This window comes from Mastigoproctus giganteus, chromosome 4 (assembly GCF_048544385.1).
Source record: "Mastigoproctus giganteus isolate SK-2022 chromosome 4, ASM4854438v1, whole genome shotgun sequence".
Lineage (NCBI taxonomy): Eukaryota > Metazoa > Arthropoda > Arachnida > Uropygi > Thelyphonidae > Mastigoproctus > Mastigoproctus giganteus.
In genome coordinates this window covers 141,196,402-141,218,522 of record NC_143578.1, presented here as the reverse complement: position 1 = coordinate 141,218,522, position 22,121 = coordinate 141,196,402, and the positions used below count along the sequence as shown (strand labels likewise).

The window sequence follows — 22,121 nt, the reverse complement described above, 5'->3', positions numbered from 1 at the left end:
CACTGTGTCATAGTACCTATTCAATTGGCCAGACAAGATCACCCCTTGACAACTCCATATTCTGATTGCAGTATAATTGCATGCCTGTCCAAATGGTCCTGCATTACTTCTTTAATCAATGATTGCGTTATTGTTAAATTGTTAAAAAGGTGTCAAGTTCTCACACACAAAGGAGTCATCTGTCCTTAACAGGAAGGAATGACTATATAAGATGACTATATATCCTATGCAGAGGCAAGCAACAATTTCCTCTCTATGATTCCTGCAAAGACTACACTGCCAGCATTTGAATACAAGCTTTATCTGATATAGCTTGTTCATTACCTGGCCATTTCTATTTCCATTTGGAGAAAACAATCTGTTGCATATTACTTGTCTGTAGTCTGTATAGGGGACCAACAGGCTAGGAGTGTTTATGAGAATGTGGTGATCTGAACACAACATCTGCCAGTTCATTACCCTCAATCCCAATAGCTCGGGATCCAGCAGAAATGGATGTTGAATTCAGAAAGAATGTAGCATCTGCTGATCTTGGCCAGGAATGGATGAGATATAATACTCTGTGTACACCACATAACATCTTTGGTAAATGCGACTTTTAATGTGGTCTACGGTTAACTCCATGGCATACATTCATTGGGAATCTTCTCAGACAGTGTTATCTGGGAAGCTGGCAGCAGACCCGACCAATAAACTGCCTTTGGGCCAGCAGTGAAGATAGGCAAGAAGTCACAGTATTCAGTTCAGTGGGCAACAGAGAGTTGTAGGTAGAGAGAAGACAAGAGTGGTAGCCTCTCCCCAATTTATAATAGCAAAGTTGTATGACAAGGATAGAAGTGGTGGTCTTGATAACTCAACAACACTGTTTACTGTAATGTTCAATTCTCTCAGTAGCTCTTGGATATAGATAGCAAAGGGATGGTTGGTAATCTTGTGGCCATTAGATGTTTTTCTAAACGTGACTCAAAACAAATGGTCTGGCAGGAATCTTAGTTTAAAGGTGCAGTGTAATGACAACTGCTTTCTTCAAAAGACAGTTCAATTGCTTCAACATATAGACTGAACAGAAGATGACCAGGAAAACCCCCAATACAAATGGCCTCATGATGGACTGGCAAGCCATCAACTGTATAGTTTAGTATGCACAAGTGCACGAGAGAGTTGAAGTAACATGCAAAGATCTGCATCCCTCTTGTTCGAGGATACTGCCCATAATATGTAGACAATTATGGGCAATATCCTTTGTGCACTTTGTTCAAAGCACAATGGAATGCGTTGAAGAAATATCAACTTTTTATTGAATATAAGCTGATGGAGTTTTGTTTCAGGTGCTACTCAGATTGTGTTTTGTCCGAATTTTGCTTATGGTTCAGGGTGAAGGTTCCACTTCTGACAAAGTGGACACTTTGACAAAATGGTCTTCTGGAATGAAAACTTGAATCCATTAGCCACTGCCCAAGAATTAAGACAGTCAATGGCTTTCTGAAATTGCCTTCTGAATTGCAACTTATGGTAAAAAATCTTATTATTCCAACAAACCCCACAAACTTTCATCTATCTAATTAAAATTGCCTTGAAAGCCTTGGACAGAGACCAAACAAAAATCAAAATGCACATAATTTTTATAAAAATTGCACAAAAAAAAAATCGTGTAACAAAATATGTAAACAGAACAATTCAAAGCATACAACTAACACTGTAAGTCAACTTACAGTGTTAGAGACCTGAACTGACTTGTTTACATATAAAGCTTATTAATTTATAGAAATTCACAATTAAAAATTTAAACTTACCTGTCCCTTCCTGAAATAATTCGGCATATACTTCATAGCATTGGTACGTATACATGCAATATTTTCATACTGACCAGAATGTTGTGCCCTAAGAGCTTGTATACGATTCTGGACATAATCAGAAACTTTGACTCTAATCTCAAGGCCAACAATCAAGGTATTAGGAAACAGAGATGACAATTCCACTAAAGAACACATCAAAAGGTTATTATATGTTATTTTTAACTAAGACAACTGAGTATCTAATTATTAAGTCACACCTGCTACAGTGAATTTTAATATATCCAAAATATCACATTTATCAACAATCACCATAAGAATAGCAGAATGATAAAAGGAAGACAAAATATCCATCATTATATGTTCTCTGCCACAGCAGAGAACAAACACAGTAACACCTCTGCCTCTCTATTCCTTCGCCCTCTCATTCAGTATGTCAGTCTCTATCAAATCATCCAGCAAACCAATTCTCCTTTATCTCATTCTCTTGCAAATTACCTAACCTTCAGTTAGGTAATTTGCAAGTTTAATCTGGGAGGAGAGTTTAAGGATTAAACTCTCCTCCCACCCCAAACTCTATCTGTATGTACATTTCACTCTTTCAAACCTCCTCCACACTACATATCAGAAAGTTCAATTCCTCTAAAACCTTTAGTGCTCATGTTCCAATTGGATAAAGCATGACACAATACATTTAATTAACCTCTTCATTCTGTAAACATCCGAATATTCTTCTCCTCAAAGGCTATCTTACCCACTGCAATTGTATGAGGGTTGTAACAAAAAAGTAAAGGCAATTTTTTTTTTTATTAAATCAAGGATAACTAAAATATGCAACAATTTTAATTTTGCTTTTCTACATAATCCATTATTTCTCACATTGGCCCACAATATTCTTCATGCCATCTAAGAAAACTGCAGTTGTTTTTGAAGACACTTATGCACTGCTGCTTTGACTTTGCCATCTTGAAAAATGACATCCAATAATGATTTTTCCAGAGGGTCAAAAACAATGACATTCCAAAAAGGTAACATCTAGATTGTATACTCGGTGAGGGAAGAAATTCAAAATCAAGTTTTGAGATCATTTCAACAGTTGCACTGTTTTATTGTCAGTATTGTCATTTTACCTTTTAGCATCAAACCTCTACATTTACTGTGATTAGTACGTTTAAGTTTCTCTTCCAACATGGCACAATATTGACAGTCTCTCCATATTCCTGTTCACATTATAGAATATCCCTTTTTCGAATCACAAAACAACATTGACGTGATTCTGCCAAAAGAAGCATACTGATTTATTTTTTTTGACATGTATTTCAACTCCATGCTTTGCTACTTGCTTTCACCTTGTAGTTCACCTTTTTCATCATCCATAACAATTCACCATAGGAATGCCTCTTCTTCATTGCAACAGCTTCAAAACTTGAATGTATATCCCCAGAGGCATTTATTTATGCTCATTCATGAGAAGTCTGAGGAGCCAACTTGAACAAACTACAATATTTGAGGGTGTTATGATGACCAAGTATGCAGACCATAGCTGATGTCCAGACTTCCACCAATAGCACAAAAAGTAATCAGACTGTTTCACAAATGAGAACATTAACTTGATTAGTACTGTTTACCATTACTGAAGTTATCAGTTAGACTGAATGGTCTTTTTCACAACCACAACTGTTATGACACTTCTGCCCTTTCAATCACAAAAATATGATCATAGCACATTATTCACTAACAGTGCAATTGAAAAGCAGAGCCAACATGTTTGCACCTTGATTGTATAAAAACAGACATTACAAGCAATTGGCAACACATTTACATGTTTTAGTAGGCAAGATAGCCCTAAAAGTGTGTTCTGACACAGGGTGTTAGTTTTACATAAAAATTGTCTTTACTTTTTGATCTATCTTCAGTAAAATTTCTGATTACTAGTGCTGATTACTAGTTAACTATTATGAGTAGTGATTCTTCATACATTAAGAATCTGCAGATAAAGGAACCACTAGGTGGCAGTGGTCACAGTGTGCTGAAGTGGGATTTATTCAAAGAGGTAACTACCATCAGGGGTAAAGGGAAGGGTTTCTGCTTTCGTAAAAGCGACTACGGTGGTATGAGACAGTATTTAAATTCTATACAGGGGGACCAACTGATGATGTTACCAACAGCAAATTCAAAACGGGAAGCATTCAGAGAAATAATCTTGGAAGCTACTAAGTTTTTCATACCAACTAAGAAATATTGTTCAAGATTTAGGCCTAAATGGATGTCAGATGAACTAATGAGATATGTGGCAGAGAAGAAAAATGCATGGGATACATATAAATTAAAAGGTGACACAGAAACCTATGATAGATATAAGCTGGTCTGTAACCAAGTCACAACTGAGGTTAGGCAGGCAAAGACAGATTATGAGAAATCTTTGGCAAAGAATGCAAAGAAAAATAGCAAAGAGTTCTTTACTTATGTAAACTCTCGAAGGAACGGGATGAATCAGATTGGTCCACTTGATATCGACGGTTCAACTGTTGATGATTCTCCTCAGGTAGCTAACAAACTAAATGAATATTCACACATGAGGAGTTATTGAGGGAGGGGAATGCCAGAGGTGTATTAAACTCTAGCAGAAAGCTAGATAATCTTATAATAACTGGGAATAAAGTGGAGGAGAAATTGTTGAAGATAAACATTAGAAAGGCACCTGGGATGGATGGAATCTATCCAGGATAGAATATATTAAAGGAGACAGCAAAAGAAGTAAGCAAACCCTTAGCCATAACTATGACAGCTTCCTTGGACTCAGGGGAGGTACCCATGGATGGGAAATGTGCAAATGTGACCCCAATCCACAAAGGAGGATCAAAGGGGGAGACAGGTAATTACAGACCTGTTAGTTTAACTTCTGTTCCAGGGAAATTAATTGAGGCACTGGTTCAGTTATAGGGCAGACACAGCATGGGTTTGTTAAGGGGAAGTCTTGTCTGACCAATTTGAATGGATACTATGATGTAGTCACAAAGGAACTGGATGCAAAGAATAATTTTGATATCATATATTTGGATCTTAGAAAGGCTTCTGATATTGTGGCACATGGATGCACAAATTAGAGCAGTGTGGTATTTAGAGGCAAATTGCTGCTATGGATAAAGGGATGGTTGAGTGGGAGAATACAGAGAGTGGTAATCAATGGACACTGCTCTTCGTGGACTAATGTTATTAATGGAGTCCCCCAGGATTGAGTGTTGGGTCCACTGTTGTTTTCTGTATTCATTAATGATACTGATGATGGTATATCATCAATATCATTAATGAATACAGAAAACAACAGGCTTAATGTCCAAGTTTGCAGGCGATACAAAGGTCGGCAGGGTTGTTAATGACAGTATGCTGCTGCAACAGTATCCAGAAAAGTTGAGTAGATGGACTGAGAGGTGGCAACTGAAGGTTAACATTGACAAATGTCAAGTACTGCATATGGGAAGCAGTAACGTATCAACTGTGTGCGGTAGTACACTAATAGAGATAGAGAGTGAAAAGGACCTGGGGGTAATTGTGCAGGCAGATATGAACATTTTTGAGCAGTGCATACAGTTTGCAAGAGTAGCTCATGATGTCTTGTCAATGATATACAGGAATTTTTCTAGCAGGGATAAGGAAGTGATTATCCCCTTGTATAAGGCAATGGTTAGGCGACACATTGAGTACTGTATACAGGTCTGGAGGCCTCATTTTAAGAAGGATGTAGAGCTGTTGGAATGAGTACAGAGAAGGGCAACAAGATTAGTGAATGAAACAAAGGGTTGCTCTTACGAAGAAAGGCTTAAGTTTTGCAAATTACAGAGTCTGGAGACTAGGCATCGGCAAGGTGAACTGATAGAGGTGTATAAGGCTTTGAATGGCTTGAGCATGCTCAATGCTCATGGGATTCTTCCTCTTGCTCAGAATAATCACCAGAGAGGGCATAAATTCAAATTCAGGAAAGACAGTTGTAGGATAGATGTGCAGAAGTTTGCCTTTAGCCAGCGGGTTAAGATTGCCGGAACAATTTCCATCTGTCATTGTAGAAGTTGATAGCTTAAACAGATTCAAGGCAGAACTAGACAAACATTTGGAGTGAGTGGATGAGTGAAATGAGAAAGGGTGCATGTTTTTTTTTTTTTTTTGGATGATGCTATATAAGCTTGCTTTTTTGCATCATGTGCCCTTGCTAATGCTAACTATTAAATGGATGATAATACTCTTATCATCCTTTTAACAGTCATATTGTTTTCATTCCATCCCATCATAACCATTACCATCATAATTTTAGTTCTTATAAAAATTTATTCTCATTCCATATTCCTTACAACTTTCCTTATGTCTTCATGCCATAAACTGTAACACTTCTTGTATATCCAGTGTCAATGATCAAAGTTTTCACAAATCCCCATAACTTTTGCAAATTGTCTGAATAATTTTACCTTTATATCATCCTTCATCTCTCATTCCATCTCCATCCATGACCTCTTTCTTATTATTACCTCTATATTTACCTAATTTGTGGATTGGTTACTCACACACTGGCAAGGCTTTTGTGGATTCATTGAATGATTGTTTTCTACATCAGCATGTTCAGGAGGCAACTAGAGAGAGTAATACAGTAAGCCCCCGCTATTTGCGGGGGTTACGTTCCTGAGAAATGTCGCGAATACCGAAAACGCGAATACTGAGTTATGGCTCCCATAGTAATAAAGGGGGTTCCATTCCAAAGTATGAAATATATAAGAAAAACTAGTCTAAAATTTTGTCTATGTATGTATTATATGTACCTTCGTAATATGACTATGTACATGCAAGCATATGGCATCGAAATGAAAATAAGAAAAAACTTAATATTAAATGTAATATTTATTAGAAATTTCAAACTAATCTTTCAAACCAGCACCTTTGCTAGCAAAAAAACTTATCCCGCCAGTGCTATCACCAGTTTCGCTAAAGTGTTGATAAAGGTGTTTTGGCTTTTCACGAATGATGAGTGAACTTAACGGAATTTTATTTTAAGTTCGGTCTTCTATCCACAGATTTAAAGCCTTTTCCATCTTTTCTAATTTAACATCACGAATTACAGAGCAAATTTTTGAAGCAAGTAGCGCGTTTTCACAGACACTACGGCGGATTTTTTCTTCCGATTTTTTGATTGATCGTACCGTTGACTCATTGATTTTATAATGTTTTACCACTGAGGAGACACTTTCACCATTAGAAATTTTATCTAATAACGCTAATGTCATCACCTTCTTTGATATTTTCACATTTCTCTTGTTATTCGTAGCCATATTTTTGTAGGGGTTAGAAAGAACTTGTCCACAATAAAGTCACTTTCTTCCGTTAACACACTCGAAAAAGTCTGTTTTACACTGCAAAACGGTAGATTTATCATTTTTGTAAGCTTATCAATTTATAAATTGATAAATTTATTCAATTTATAAGCATATAAATTAAAAGCAAACAACGAAACCTTCCATGACAAGCGCATAACACATACTGAACAAGGATTAGCGAGAAACACCCACGCTTGCGATTTTGTCACCCCTCTCCCCCCACCCACTGAGCGCTGTTTTGACCGGGAAAGATAATTTTAGCCATGCCCATGTTTTTTATGGCAGAAAATATTCACAGCGCTTTAAAATTCACATTTTTTTAGGTTTCATTTTATATTAAATCGGCGATCGCAAACCCACGAATAGCAGGGGTTTACTGTACTCTTGAATTGATTATAAGTAGTGATTCTTCATGCAATAAGAATCTGCAGATAGAGGAACCACTAGGTGGCAGTGATCACAGTGTGCTGAAGTGGGATTTATCAAATAGGTAACTACCATCAGGGGTAAAGGGAAGGGTTATTGTTTCGTAAAGGCGACTACGATGGTCTGAGACGGTATTTAAATTCTATACAGTGGGACCAACTGATGATGTTACCAACAGCAAATTCAAAATGGGAAGCATTCAAAGAACTTATCTTGGAAGCTACTAGGTTTTACATACAAACTAAGAAATATTGTTCAAGGTTTAGGCCTAAAAGGATGTCAGATGAACTAATGAGACATATGTCAGAGAAGAAAAATGCATGAGATACATATAAATTAACATGTGACACATAAGCCTATGATAGATACAAGTTGATCTGTAACCAAATTACAAAGGAGGTTAGGCAGGCGAAGGCAGATTACAAGAAATCTTTGGCAAGGGATGCAAAGAAAAACAGCAAAGAGTTCTTTACTTATGTAAACTCTAGAAGGAAGGGGGATGAATCAGATTGGTCCACTTGATATCGATGGGTCAACTGTTGATGATCCTGCTCAGGTAGCTAACAAACTAAATGAATATTTTGCACTGACATTCACACATTAGGAGTTATTCAGCGAGGGGAATGCAAGAGATGTATTCAACTCTGGCAGTAAGCTAGAGAATCTTGTAATAACTGAGAGTAAGGTGGAGGAGAAATTGTTGAAGATAAACACAAGATAGTCACTTGGGGTGGATGGGATCTATCCAGTTATATTAAAGGAGGCAGCAAAGGAAGTAAGCAAACCCTTAGCCATAATTATGAGAGCTTCCTTGGACTCGGGGGGAGGTACCCACGACTGGAGAAGTGCAAATGTGACCCCAATTCACAAAGGAGGATCAAAGACTGGCACAAGTAATTATAGACCTGTGAGTTTAACTTCTGTTCCAGGAAAATTAATGCAGGCACTGGTTAAAGAAGCACTGCAGGATCATCTAGACAAGACTTCAGTTATTGCTTGGACACAGCATGGTTTTGTTAAGGGGAAGTCTTGCCAGACCAATTTGATTGGATACTATGATGCAGTCACAAAAGAACTGAATGCAGGGAATAACTTTGATATTATATACTTGGATCTTAGAAAGGCTTTTGATACTGTTGCACATGGAAGACTGCTGCACAAATTGGAGCAGTGTGGTATTGGAGGCAAATTGCTGCTATGGATAAAGGGGTGGTTGAAGGGGAGAAGACAGAGAGTGGTAATCAATAAGTACTGCTCTACATGGACTAATGTTATCAGTGGTGTCCCTCAGGGTTCGGTGTTGGACCCATTGTTGTTTTGTATATTTATAATGATATTGATGAAGGTATATCAAGCTTAAAGTAAAAGTTTGCAGATGATACAGAGGTTGCCAGGATTGTTAATAACAGTAATGACAGTATGCTGCTGCAACAGGATCTGGAAAAGTTGGGCAGATGAGCTGAGAAGTGGCAACTGAAGTGTAACATTGACAAATGCAAAGTACCGCATATGGTAGAAGTAACCCCAAAGAAATGTACCATGTGGTGTTACACTCAGGGTAGGGGAGAATGAAAGAGACCTGGGGGTAATTGTGCAGTCAGATATGAAGTTTTCTTAGCAATTCAGACAGGCCGCCAGAGTAGGACATGGCCTCTTGTCAATGATAAATAAGAATTTTGCAAGCAGGGATAAAGGAGGTGATTATCCCCTTGTATGTGGCAATGGTCAGGCCACACCTTGAGTAATGCGTACAGGTCTGGAAGCCTCATTTTAGGAAGGATGTAGAGCTGCAAGAAAGAGTACAGAGAAGGGAACAAGACTGGTGAAGGGAACAAAGGGGTGCTCTTATGAAGAAAGGCAAAAGATTCTGCAAATTGCTGCTTCTGGAGACTAGGCACCTGTGAGGCAATCTGATTGATGTGTATAAGACCTTGAATGGACTGAGCAGGCTCAATGCTGATGGGATTCTTCCTCTTGCTCAGACTATAAACTTTTGGGGGCATAGATTCAAACTGAGGAAAGATAATTGTAGAATAGATATGCAGAAGTTTGCCTTTAGCCATAGGGTAGTTGATTGCTATAACAAACTTCTATCTGTTGTTGTGGAAGTTGACAGCGTAAATAAATTCAAGGCAGAACTAGACAAACAGTTGGAATAAATGGATCAGTGAAATGGGAAGGGTTTTTTTTTTTTTGGCTGATGCTGTATAAGCTTGCTTTCTTGAATCATGTGCCTCTATTAATGCTAATATAATAGAATTACACAGCACAAATTTTTAAAATGTAAAGGCTTTCAAAGAGCTGCTATTTAAGTGCTCACTGCCATAACACAGCTCAGAAAGAATGGAAAGCACTTCTGATCACCTTCAGCTCGGACCAGTGTCAATGAAAGTTTCCACAAATCCCACACCAGATGACGACTCTAAATCAAACTGAAACTCATGACTCCAGCAAGAGAATGCAACTTAATAATAGATCTGAGAAAATTAACCGAAAACTCAGACACCTCTCTAACATTACTATTGCATTTGTTGTCAATCTCCTCTATTAGCACAGCCACTGCAGTGTACATGGATCCATGTACACTGCAGAACTTCATCGAGAGCTAAATAATGTTGGTGCTGAGCCAGAGTTTAAAAAACTTGCTAAAAATTCACCAAAACTGTGACCATCAATCCATAAGTGTCCTGACCACTCAAAGCAATTTACAACTAGAAGAGATACTAAACAGGAGGAAACCTCAGAATATCAATAATTGAGGTTATCAGGACTAAAATTGATCATCTCTGTCTCCTGCCAGAAACTTGCCTTCCACAAGTGCTTCAAACCACAAATATGCATGAAGAGCTGGCAAGCAAACAGGCCATCGAACACTTCACTGTCACCAACACTGCTCTGCCACAGTTGAAAGCTAAAAGTACAGCCTCAGACACAATGACTACCAACTATAGCACAATCACAGCAAGGGTGACTAATCCACTTTCTTCAATTCACCAAAAAGAGGAGCATGCCGATGTCTCTGAGACCCAGTCTACAAAAGAATAACTGATACTATACCTGTTGTCTAGGCTACAGATAATCCCATTCATAAAACTTAATCACTAATGTAAATGGGAAAATGACAAACACTACAAAAAGAACCCACTCAAGAATCAGCAAAAATAGAGATATAACTATGAGCTATGTACCATCATCAGATACAGTTAACTACCAAGGAAAAAATGGCCAACCTCGGCTGAAATAGTTGCTCGACAGATGCACCCCAACAAACGTTCGCATTCATCCATACATCCAATGCTTTTCTCACTGAAAATTCAAGTAAGCCATATGCTGTAGTAGGGACATTAAGAACCTCCAAAATAAGGCCAATGTTGCAGCCACAATGTTCCAGTAAAACAAGTACAGGGTGGCCATAATTAAAGTATCCCTATTCAGAACTCTCTGTAGCTCTAAGTAATAAGCGGAATGCCACCAAAGTAAGTAAACTATTCATGGAATGGGGAGAAAGATCCCGTGAAAAAAAAATTTGTTCCAAAATCTGCCAGTAGGAGATAATATGGTGCTGTACAGGAGGAAAGATATTATTATTATTACTAGCCATATAATGCAAGGAAGCCTGAGACTTATGGTGCACCAGCTAAAAAATATTTCCAAGTTATTACCCTGAGTGTGTGTGAGAGAGAGAGAGAGTGAAGTAGAAGGGAATCACCAAGAAAGAGAAGAATGATGATATCCAGCTCAGGTCCCTGTGTGTGTGCCAAGCCCATACTCACAGATGTGAGCCTCTGGGATTAATATGACAAAGTACCAACAAATAAATAACGAAGACAAACCTTATTGAAATTACAAAATTTTATTTGTGCCCTTTGAAAAAAAACAGAAAGAAACTGAATTGCACTAAAGATTGTAATCCAAACTAAAAAATAAGATACCTAAAAGAGCAGAAAATTTGCATAAATCTGAGTTAATTTTATTTTCCCAGCAGCAAAGAGGTATAAAGGCACAACACAAATATCACAAGTGTATTCTGCAATTTTACTGTTAACAATGGGCCTCACTCTGCCTGATCGTGCTATAATTGTGAAGTTCTTCTATGTTAATGGATGCAATGCAGCAGCCGCACTGCGTGAATTTAGAAGCGTAAGAACTTACATCAAGGTCCTTCATCAGCTGTGTTAGTTAGAAGGATGATTAACAAATTTGAGGAAACTGGGTCCTTTGTTGTTAAGCCTGCAAGAGGAAGAAAGCCTTTTTCATAGCACAGGAAGTTGCAACAGCTATCGTCGACCAATTCATGGATGCTTGGATCCTGCTGGAACTAGTAGCAGTGCACAGAGAGTAGCAAGGCAATAGGATCTCCCATATTACACTGTGTGGAAAATTCTTTGGAAACTAATCCAATATTATCCATACAAGATCAGTTATCAGCAGCAGCTGCAAAGAGATGATCTTGAAATATGAATGACATTTACTCTTAACGTTTTTGTCCAGAATGGAAGTCTACATGCAAAAAGTTTATCAATCTTTACGTACCTCAGCAATTAAAAGAGAGAGGATTAAAACTAGTACATTATTTTTTCAAGCACAGCCTAACTATGAAATTGAATTAATTGCTCTCATGAGCATTTTTAATTTTCCTTTAAAAGTTACTCTGCCGCTGAAACAGAGCATTTTGACAGATTAAAAGTCCGAAACCAATTTTCCTATCTATGGTTAGACCTTGGCTTTGCATTAATAATGCCCCCTTGTGTAGGAATTAACATTAGCATTAGTAGAGGCATATGATGCAAGAAAGCAAGCTTATGCATGGAAAGGTCAGGAATGACCACTGCATATCTCCGGAGCAATATGGCTTTAGTTGCTAATGCTCCTAAAACCCAAATAAACAAACAAGTTATATGTATCCCACGCATTTTTCTTCTCTGCCACATGTCTCATTAGTTCATCTGACATCCATTTAGGCCTAAACCTTGAACAATATTTCTTAGTTGATATCTAAAGCCTAGTAGCTTCCAAGATTAATTCTTTGAATGCTTCCCATTTTGAATTTGCTGTTGGTAACATCATCAGTTGTTCCCACCATATAGAATTTAAATACTGTCTCAGAAGACCACTGTAGTCACCTTTATGAAAGCAAAAACCCTTCCGTTTACTCTTGATGATAGTTATCTCTTTGAGTAAATCCCACTTCAGCACACTGTGATCACTGCCACCCAGTGGTTCCTTGCAGATTCTTAATGCATGAAGAATCTCTACTGATAATCAGATCAAGAGTATTACTCCCTCTAGTTGCCTCCCGAACATGCTGATGTAGAAAACAATCATCCAATAAATCCACAAAAGCCTTGCTAGTGTGTGAGTGACCAATCCACAAATTCCAGTCAATATCCAGGAAATTAAAATCCCCCATTATAAGACTCTCTGATTTACTGGCCCACTCTATTTCCCTGTAGCGTTTTTATTATACTCATCATAGTCATTAGGCCTATAACATACTCCTACTCTAAATTTTTAATTCCCAGAGGTTCTGTCAAACCAAACTGACTCGCACTGCACTGTGCAGCAATGTCGACTGGCTGCACTTCCTTGAATTTTATGTGTTTCTTAACTAATAGCATAACCCCTCCTCCCTTCCTATCCTGTCTATCCTTCCTGTACACATTGTACTCCCCCAAATTCCAGTTCTGTATTCCTTATATCTGTGTGACACCACATCTCTGATATCCCAACAATATCTGCCTTTTATGTTTTGATCAACACCTCAAATTCATCAAATTTATTTACCAAACTCCTAGCATTGGTATACATGCAAATATACATGCCCCCATTCCTATTCTTAGCTACCCTAACACAACCCATGTGTTTCCTTGTACTGCAATGACTCCCAGCAGTCTCTGAAATATCCTGCATCTTGTTTTCCAGGTTCTGCTCATTCCAATAGAAGCAGTGCAAGAATCACTTTCAACCTCTACCAGTGGCTACTTTTAATCTATTAGCCCGTGTATCCCCTCAAGCTAGCAGATTTCCGACCCACCTAACACTGACTCGATAGCATCAGCATCGAGGCAGTGTTATAGGTGGGTCGCAATATTCTTGCACCCTTTTTATTTAAGTGTATCCCATTCCTGTAGAACCAGTCTCTCCTGTTAACAAGCACAGACCAGGCTGAGAAAAATTCTACCCCTTGAGCCTTACACAATCTCTCCAGGGCCAAATGAGCTGGTCTGTGATGCTGTTGAAGGCCCAATACCACCATAACAGCTGATATAATATGTAGTTTGCACATATGGTGATCAGTTTTTGAGTATGCAAGAAAGAATGGGTCAACATCAAGATCATTCCAACTTTGAACATGAAATAATTGTGGGGACAAGGTATGCAGGTCCCCATCTCTCAACAACAGCCACAATGGTTAAGGTCTCCTATTCTGTGGTTAACAAATATGCTGTGACTGGCTCAATAGCAATTGAACAACCACCAAATGTCACATATAGGACAGTCACGTGTAGTTAACATCCATGAATGATAATCATTGTGTGTTTCATCTTGTAACACAACAGTGCTGCACAATCCCCTAACTAATCAAACAATACAATGCAGGAACAGCAAGCCCAATATCCATCAGACAGTAGCTTCTATAGGCTGAGGCAGTTGAGAGCCATCGTGAGTACCCATACACACTGGTAGACACAAGAACCTGCACCTTGCATGGGCATGTCAGCTCCTTCGATGCAGTTAAGAAAATAGAAAAAGAAGAAAAAGCAATCTTAGGTAGTGTATACTTAACCCAAGCAAAGCTTATTTCTTAACTGCATCGATCCTTCTTAATTTTACCTTCATGGATTTATGATTGCGCATCTTGATTTTATTTTATATTATATTAACTTTGCTTTTATTTTATATTAACTTTTCTCTTATTATGTCACGTAAATATAATAATAATAATATACTACATCGGCAGAGTAGGATAAAAGTGACCGAGGATACTATTGTTGCCCTGGGTAGTAGTCCTAACCATGTTAATACATCAACACATACACAAATATCACACACTTTACAGAGCAGTTTAGCATATAATGCTTCTGGCACTAATATCCGATCATCATCTCTTAAATTTCAACCTTGTAACAACAAATTATGTCTTACTTGCCCCTATATGCATCCAAATCATGCTACAATTAATACGAATTCACATATATTCTGTAAAATGAATAACGTCATATATATGATCACATGTCGTACTTGCAATGTTAAATATATTGGTCAAACTAGCAATAAACTAAACATTAGAATGAACCTTCATCGTTCCGATATTAAAACTTATAATAACAAATCTAGCAAGAAAACAGGTAATTTGGAACATGATATTGAATTCAGACATTTCCAAAAACATACTTTTGGTAATATTTTCATTTCAATACTTAACGTAATTAATAACGCAAATGATAGATTATTGCAAGAAGATTACAATATAAAACACTATATCCATACGGTCTAAATAATAAATTTAATCAAAAATATTTGACGAATAATTTAAAAGATATTTGCGTTTATAATATGTTTCAAATTGCCAAACTCCGTAAATATAATCGCAATAGGAAATATAGTAAATCTAACACATATAATAGCAACCGAGAACATCTAGGAGACTTCATAAATTTATTCAAAATGTGGGACACGGATCATATAAATATTAGTAAAATACACAACACACTTTTCACTATTAAACTCAGTGTACTCAAAGCACTAAATAGAAAAACCAACGATTACGTCTTTGTATCTTCTCATCTTATGCACATCATATCAGACATTGTCAAATTCAGATGTCATATTTTGAATGTTAGCAAGCAGCCGGAAAATTCTGTCCTCATCTTATACTTTCAAAATAAATTAATGGATGATTTAGATATACATAAAACTATTAATTTACGTAATGACTTGCTGCCTATTAATAACTTACATATTAATATCAGATTTAGATATTCTAGACCATTTGGTCTTAAAGCGTGTAACTATAAAACAATAGCTACAAACCTTCACAATATTAACATCGGACAAGATATATGTGTTTGCCACAAACCTTCATTTCATAGGTACGTGGACCCTAACCATAATCACATTATAACCGGCAATTTAGATATAATCCCATATCCTGAACTTAGAGATATTTTATCACTGGGTTTTAAATTTCGACCTAATTTACCTATTAATAAATCAAATTTTAAAAAATTGTTATATCTAGATTTACTTAAATATTGCATAAGATCAGCATACAACCATAACATACCGGTTGAAGCATATCACATGTGGCTATTTACAATGCTTAATATCATATCTAGCAAATATAATCAATTGAAATTCATACAAGATAATCTATATAATACCAAATTAATAAATAGGCAGCTCAAAGATATACATGAACATTTTGTGATTACTCCCGTTGATAAAGCTGCTTGTAATTATGCAATCATATGTAAATCATATTATATAGAAATCATTAAAAATGAACTACAGTCTAGCCATACATATAAACAGATAGCATCTTCCCATAATATAATAATCAAAAAATTAATTGCATTGCATAAAAAATTAAAGTTAAAGTATAATAACCTAAAATTTCCATTTATATATGGCATACCCAAATTTCACAAAACACCAATTGCTTTTAGATTCATAACATCATGTAGAGATAGTTATGCTAAATTTCCCGGAAAAACGTTAGAAAAGTTACTTAAAATTATATTAAATAACTTAAATAAAACTATTATAATAAATAATAACTTACCTATTATAAATGCTCTAAAAAATAATAATATTCATCAAATACAAACATTTGACTTTAACAGTCTATTTACGAGCATTAATCTTGATAACTTAGAAGTCGTCCTCCAGAATCTATATTTAGAAAATAAAAATTCTATAAAGGTTGATTTAACCTATTGGAATTCTCTAATAAAATTATGCATCTTTAATAATTATGTATATGACGGAACATCGTTATACCTACAAGTGACTGGCACCCCATGGGAAGTCCAGCATCTAGCATAATCGCAAACCTTTATCTACATTATACAGAAAGAGACTTCCAAGATAACCTACTTATATATAGATACGTAGACGATATATGTGTTTTTAATTGTTCACATTTTGTCCAGGATTACATTAAGTTGTACCCAGTGGAACTTGTACTGGAAAAAACTAATAGTTCTGATACTATAGCTAATTATCTGGATCTTCATATAGAAATATTGCATAATAATAATATAGACATAAACGTATATAATAAAAGAGATGCATTCAATTTTAACGTAGTAAGCCTTACAAATTGGAAATCTAACATATCTAAATCAGTGCATGCTAATATAATTTTATCACAATGTCTAAGGATTGCTTATATCTGCAATAGTAATAAAAATTGTTCAGCGGGCTTAACAGTGTTGTACGGCAAGTTGATCAATAATAATTTTCCTATCGCTTACCTGAAATATCATTTCAAGAAAGCGATAAACATTATTAATTTCAAAAATTTGTTTTCTGAACCTATTGTTTTATTGTTGTAGTGTAATTTTCAATATAATCGTATATTTAGTGCCATGTATATATGTAAATAGGATACACTTTGCATTCTTGGTGTCTTACGGCGTAGAAAACTTGTACCCACCGGCTTGCAAATTACAGTGTATCATTTTTTTTTTTTTTTTTTTTTTTTTTTAATATATAGTTAATATATAGTTAAATTCATTTAAATTTACTTAAATTCACGCTGAGATAACATGCAAATTCAGCTCAGGGTCCTACTATAGGAACGGGTTTGCGATCCCGGGCATACCCGAGCCACAACTTATATCTTGTAATGTCTTTAAACTGTCCTACACTCTATTTTTATTTCTCCGAAATTATTAGGGCAATCCGAGGACGTAGGAGAAACTATTTCTTATCTATACCACTATTTTTCGTCTTTGTGGAGTTCAGGTTCTATTATTCCTACTCCTTTAGTTTTTCTTCTTACTATCTGCATGTTTCTCTATGCGTTAATTTAATTTAATTATTTATTTATTTTTACCGTATCCATCACATAGGGGGCACCACATATTATTTTGACGACTATTAGATTATGTCCTAGATACGGTCAATATGTAGTATGTATTATATATTTATTATATATTTAATCTTATTTAAATCATTAAATTACGTTCTCTGTCGGATCAACGATGATTAATATATGCTTATATTTATATTTTACCTATATATATATATATTTCTTACCTTTGTTTCTAATATTTCTAAATTTTTATTATCATCTTTATATTCGATTTATTTTTGGCCTATACTGGTTTAGATTTAAATTACTTAGCATATATTGATCATCACAGAAACAGAGAACCTTGTCGTTTTTTGCCTTCATTCTGGGTGGTTGGCCCCAGTTGACGTCATCTAGATTGTCGGTAAAGAGCGATAAATTTTTTTTTTTTTTTTTGCGTTGTCTTAGGTCCCTGATGGTATTATTGTTGGATTTTTTATATTATCCGTAGTATTATTATTATATATATATATATATATATATATATATATACAGGGTGGACACAAATTAGTTAGACAATTTAGTAACTGAATAATTTACGAAATATTAATTGTAAGGTACCAGTTCAATGGCAGATGAGTAGTATTGTCTACATTACCTCACATATGAGTGAGATATAGTTCATGGTTGTTCATCATTCTTTCTGTGTTCTTGTAATGATAGAGACGTATAACGCCGCTGAAAAAGCGAAATGCTGTCTGTGGTTTCATGAAACTTCCGCTGTGCAAGTGCAACGAAATTTCGGTCAAGAATACCAGAAAAGTTTCATTTTCCAACAAGATGGCATACCCTGTCACTTCCACACAGCGGTTACTTCTTACCTCAGTGCTGAAGTCATAGTTTGGATTGGCCACCACGATCACCAGACCTTTCACCCCTAGATTTCAGTGTATGGGGTTTTGTAAAAGATCAGGTTTACAGTCCGCTGCTTCCGACATCCATTCCTGAATTGAAATCACGAATCAGCACTGCACTTGGTTTGATCGATGTGAACATGCTCAGAAACATATGGCTAGAACTGATTTACTGATGGGACATTTGCAGAGTAACAAAGGGCAGCCACATCGATCATTTGTGAAAAATGTAAACTTTATGTGTTTATCTTATAATCATGTGTACTCTCATGTTTGGCTGTATACCTATGCATAATAAACCATTTATTTTGCCCAACTAATTTATGTACACCCTGTATATATATTTATATATCTAAAATATTAAAAAATATATAGAGGTACTAAATAAACATCAATTATAGATTACCACAAAATTAAAAAGATACTGTACACTATTTTATAATGAAATAAACATATAAATTTTTTAAAAAAATAATAAGTTTAAGTAACTTAAACCCAAATTGCGGGGCACCCCTGGATACCTGGAATGTTGTTGCTGCACTCTAAGGTGCCACGGCATCCCGGTTGAAAACCACTGCTCTAGACCTTAAACATCCTTGATGAAATACAGAACATTTCAAGAGCCTGGAATGATATGACAACTTGTATGAGCAGGGTTTGGAAAAATCTTCTAAAAATTTCTAAGCTTAACAACGAAGACTTCAACGAAGATGAGCTGATGTCTTCTGTTACCAAAGAAATTGTAAACTTAGCCCAGAAATTCCAGATGTAGATGAGCTTGTGGATAAATGAGGTGAAGATTTAAAAACAGAAGACCTAGTCCAGTTGAACATGCAAATAGTTGAGGAGGAAGGGAGAGCCAAAACCCGTTGAGGAAATGGGGAAACCCAAGAAGCTGTTGTTGTTGTTATTTGGTTTTTAGGAGCATTAGCAATTAAGGCCATATTTCTCCGGGAATATGCGGTGGTCATTCCATGACCTTTCCACATCCTCCGTATTTGGTGGTGACGGGCTCGAACCCGGTCTAATCAAGAAGCGTGTGCTACGCACTGCTGTCCTTCCCACCTGGCTACGGAGGCGCCTACCCAAGAAGCAGTTCAAATTAAAGGAAATGGCAGAAGCATTTCATAAAATTCAGAAAGGTCTCTATGTTTGATGGAATGTATGAAAACACCGAACGTTTCTTGAAAATAGAAAGAAAAGTTCAAGATTGCTTATCACGATATTTATAAAGAGGAAAAAAAAAAACATACGAAACAGATGAAAATCAAAGAGTCCATATCACGTACGACCTCCCTGAACTCTACTGAGCCTACAACACCCTGTGATTAATGTGTCTTATTATTAATGCTTTATGTCCATTTTAAGTTACCTCCAGTTCATCACACCTGGAGTGTATAAACTTTGATTCTTTGTGTGGTGTAGACCAATTTTCTTAAATATGTACACTTTGGTACTGATTCCCTTAGCAGCCCTTATAAAGCCTATACACCCTATGAAATACATATCAGTTTTTACAATACAATAACATGCGTTTTTTTCTTCCTTTTATGGTTTCTTTTCTTATGTGCCCCTCCAGTTAATCCACTGCTCTCCCCAGATAAAGTTTTTAATTGTTATGGTATATAACTATTTTTCTTCATTCTTCTGAGGATATTATGTGGTTTTTGTAGTTTTGACATACCAGGGATATAGTAGCAATATCTTATTAGTCATTCCCGAGTTACGTAAAAATCGACTTACATAAGAAGTCCTGGAGCGTATCTCTTACATAAGTCGGGGACAGATTGTACAATTAAATCAATGCCATTTACTACTACTGTAGTTTTTTACTACTAAGGAAAACTATGGTGATATATCACTGATATTCTTATATTGAATTATCAATCTCTAGCCTAATACGCCTTGTGCATTTATTCTTTTTTGTATATAGATGTTATATATACTAATGCATACAGTAATTACTGTACATATATAATTTAAAAATTAATCTAACTACACTTTATAATCAATGCAAAATGTACAATCTTCATTTTGTCTATTATTGTAGTGCATATTCTGAAGTACATTATACTACATTGTATTACTATAATTACATTAAATGTTCAAACTTTTCTTGTTCTTTTGCAGATTTTATGAACTGTTGATATAATGACCATTTTTCTCATTTCCTGAAGGATCGCTAAAGAGCTTCGACAGGGAGTTCATTTTCTGCAGTCCTTTCTTATGATCTTTATGTATCTTTTCAATATTTATCATTATTACAACCATGTAATAAGAATATTATTAGTATCATATAATAATTGTTGGATTTTCATATTTAATTATTAAATGTAGAGAAAACTAAACCTTAAATACACACATTGATAAAAAAAAATTAAATCTTTTTTTGAAAAATGCATAAGGAACTGTTCTTGCTGGCCAGGAAGAAGACACCTGCAAAAGCCCATGACATCTACTTCTCAGCATTTATCTCAATAGTCAAAACAGGTTGTATACCCCTGTATAACTAAAATGTACTGTGACCTAGAACACATTTTATCAATACATTATAGATTAAATATTATATGTATTTTCTTACCAAGCAAGCCTCCATAGCCACATCCAACATCAACAAATTCTACCTGTGATTTGCAGGTTTCTTCTTTATTTGGAAAAGATCGATAAAGCTTCGGGAAATAAGAAAACCATTCCATTTGATCTGGTGAAACAGGGCTAGATTATACGAAAGGAAAAAAGAACAAGAAAATAAAACTACTAACAGGGCATCAAAGTAAACTTAGGTCATAATGAAATAAAAATATGTTTATAAATGTTGTGCTAGGGTTATGTTGTGCCAGAATCAAGCGACCTCTGACATAGTTCGGGCCTCATATATGATGCAATCACACACAGTTGGGCAAGGTACTTCAAATATACTTAAGATACCTGCTGCAACTATGCTGTTTGTTTGTTTGTTATTTGGTTTTTAGGAGCATTAGTAACTAAGGCCATATTACTCTGGGATATGCGGTGGTCATTCCCTGACCTTTCCACATTCTCCGTATTTGGTGGTGATGGGCTTGAACCCCGGTCTAATCAAGAAGCGTGTGCTACACACTGCTGCTCCTTATCACCTGGCTACGGAGACGCCTCGCAACTACGCCAAAAAAGCCATAGAGAGTGGGAAGTCAACAGGACCTTATACCAAAGAGATTTAACTCCTGGGTACAAGCCCTCAAGGGCATGTTGCTTGGTGGGTAAACAAAAAAGCACAAGAAAATGAAACACAAAAGCAAATTTATGTGAATTGAAATAGAAACATGTTTACAAATATGCTAGTATTATCATTGTTCAGTCAAGTGACATAAATAAAACAATTTTAAGTTAAGAAATCTTGATAATAATGTGGAAAATTAATTTTAGAGAATACTGGTTTTCTGCAGGGACAGAAACTTTCATTTCTGAGTCAAAAAAAAAAAAAAAAGAGTATAAAAGAAGAGCTATAACAGTATTAAATAATTTTTTTTTAGGATCCTTTTGAGCAGGTGGTTCAGTACTAATAGTAATAGCCACATAGTGCAAGGAAGCCACAGGCTTTTGCTGCACTGGGAAAAAAAAAAAACAA

General features: G+C 35.9%; 1 protein-coding gene across 2 annotated transcripts in view; it reads right to left on the bottom strand.

Moving 5' to 3' along the window:
* LOC150087101 (tRNA (guanine-N(7)-)-methyltransferase) overlaps positions 1-22,121 on the bottom strand; it is a 249,410-nt gene that overhangs the window by 194,010 nt on the left and 33,279 nt on the right. For both annotated transcript variants that reach the window (XM_090372957.1, XM_090372958.1), the window contains exons 2-3: positions 21,096-21,229; positions 1,794-1,978 (exon numbers count right to left, since the gene is read on the bottom strand). In XM_090372957.1, coding sequence (XP_090229083.1) covers positions 1,794-1,978; positions 21,096-21,229 — 319 coding nt within the window. The remainder of the gene's footprint in view (positions 1-1,793; positions 1,979-21,095; positions 21,230-22,121) is intronic.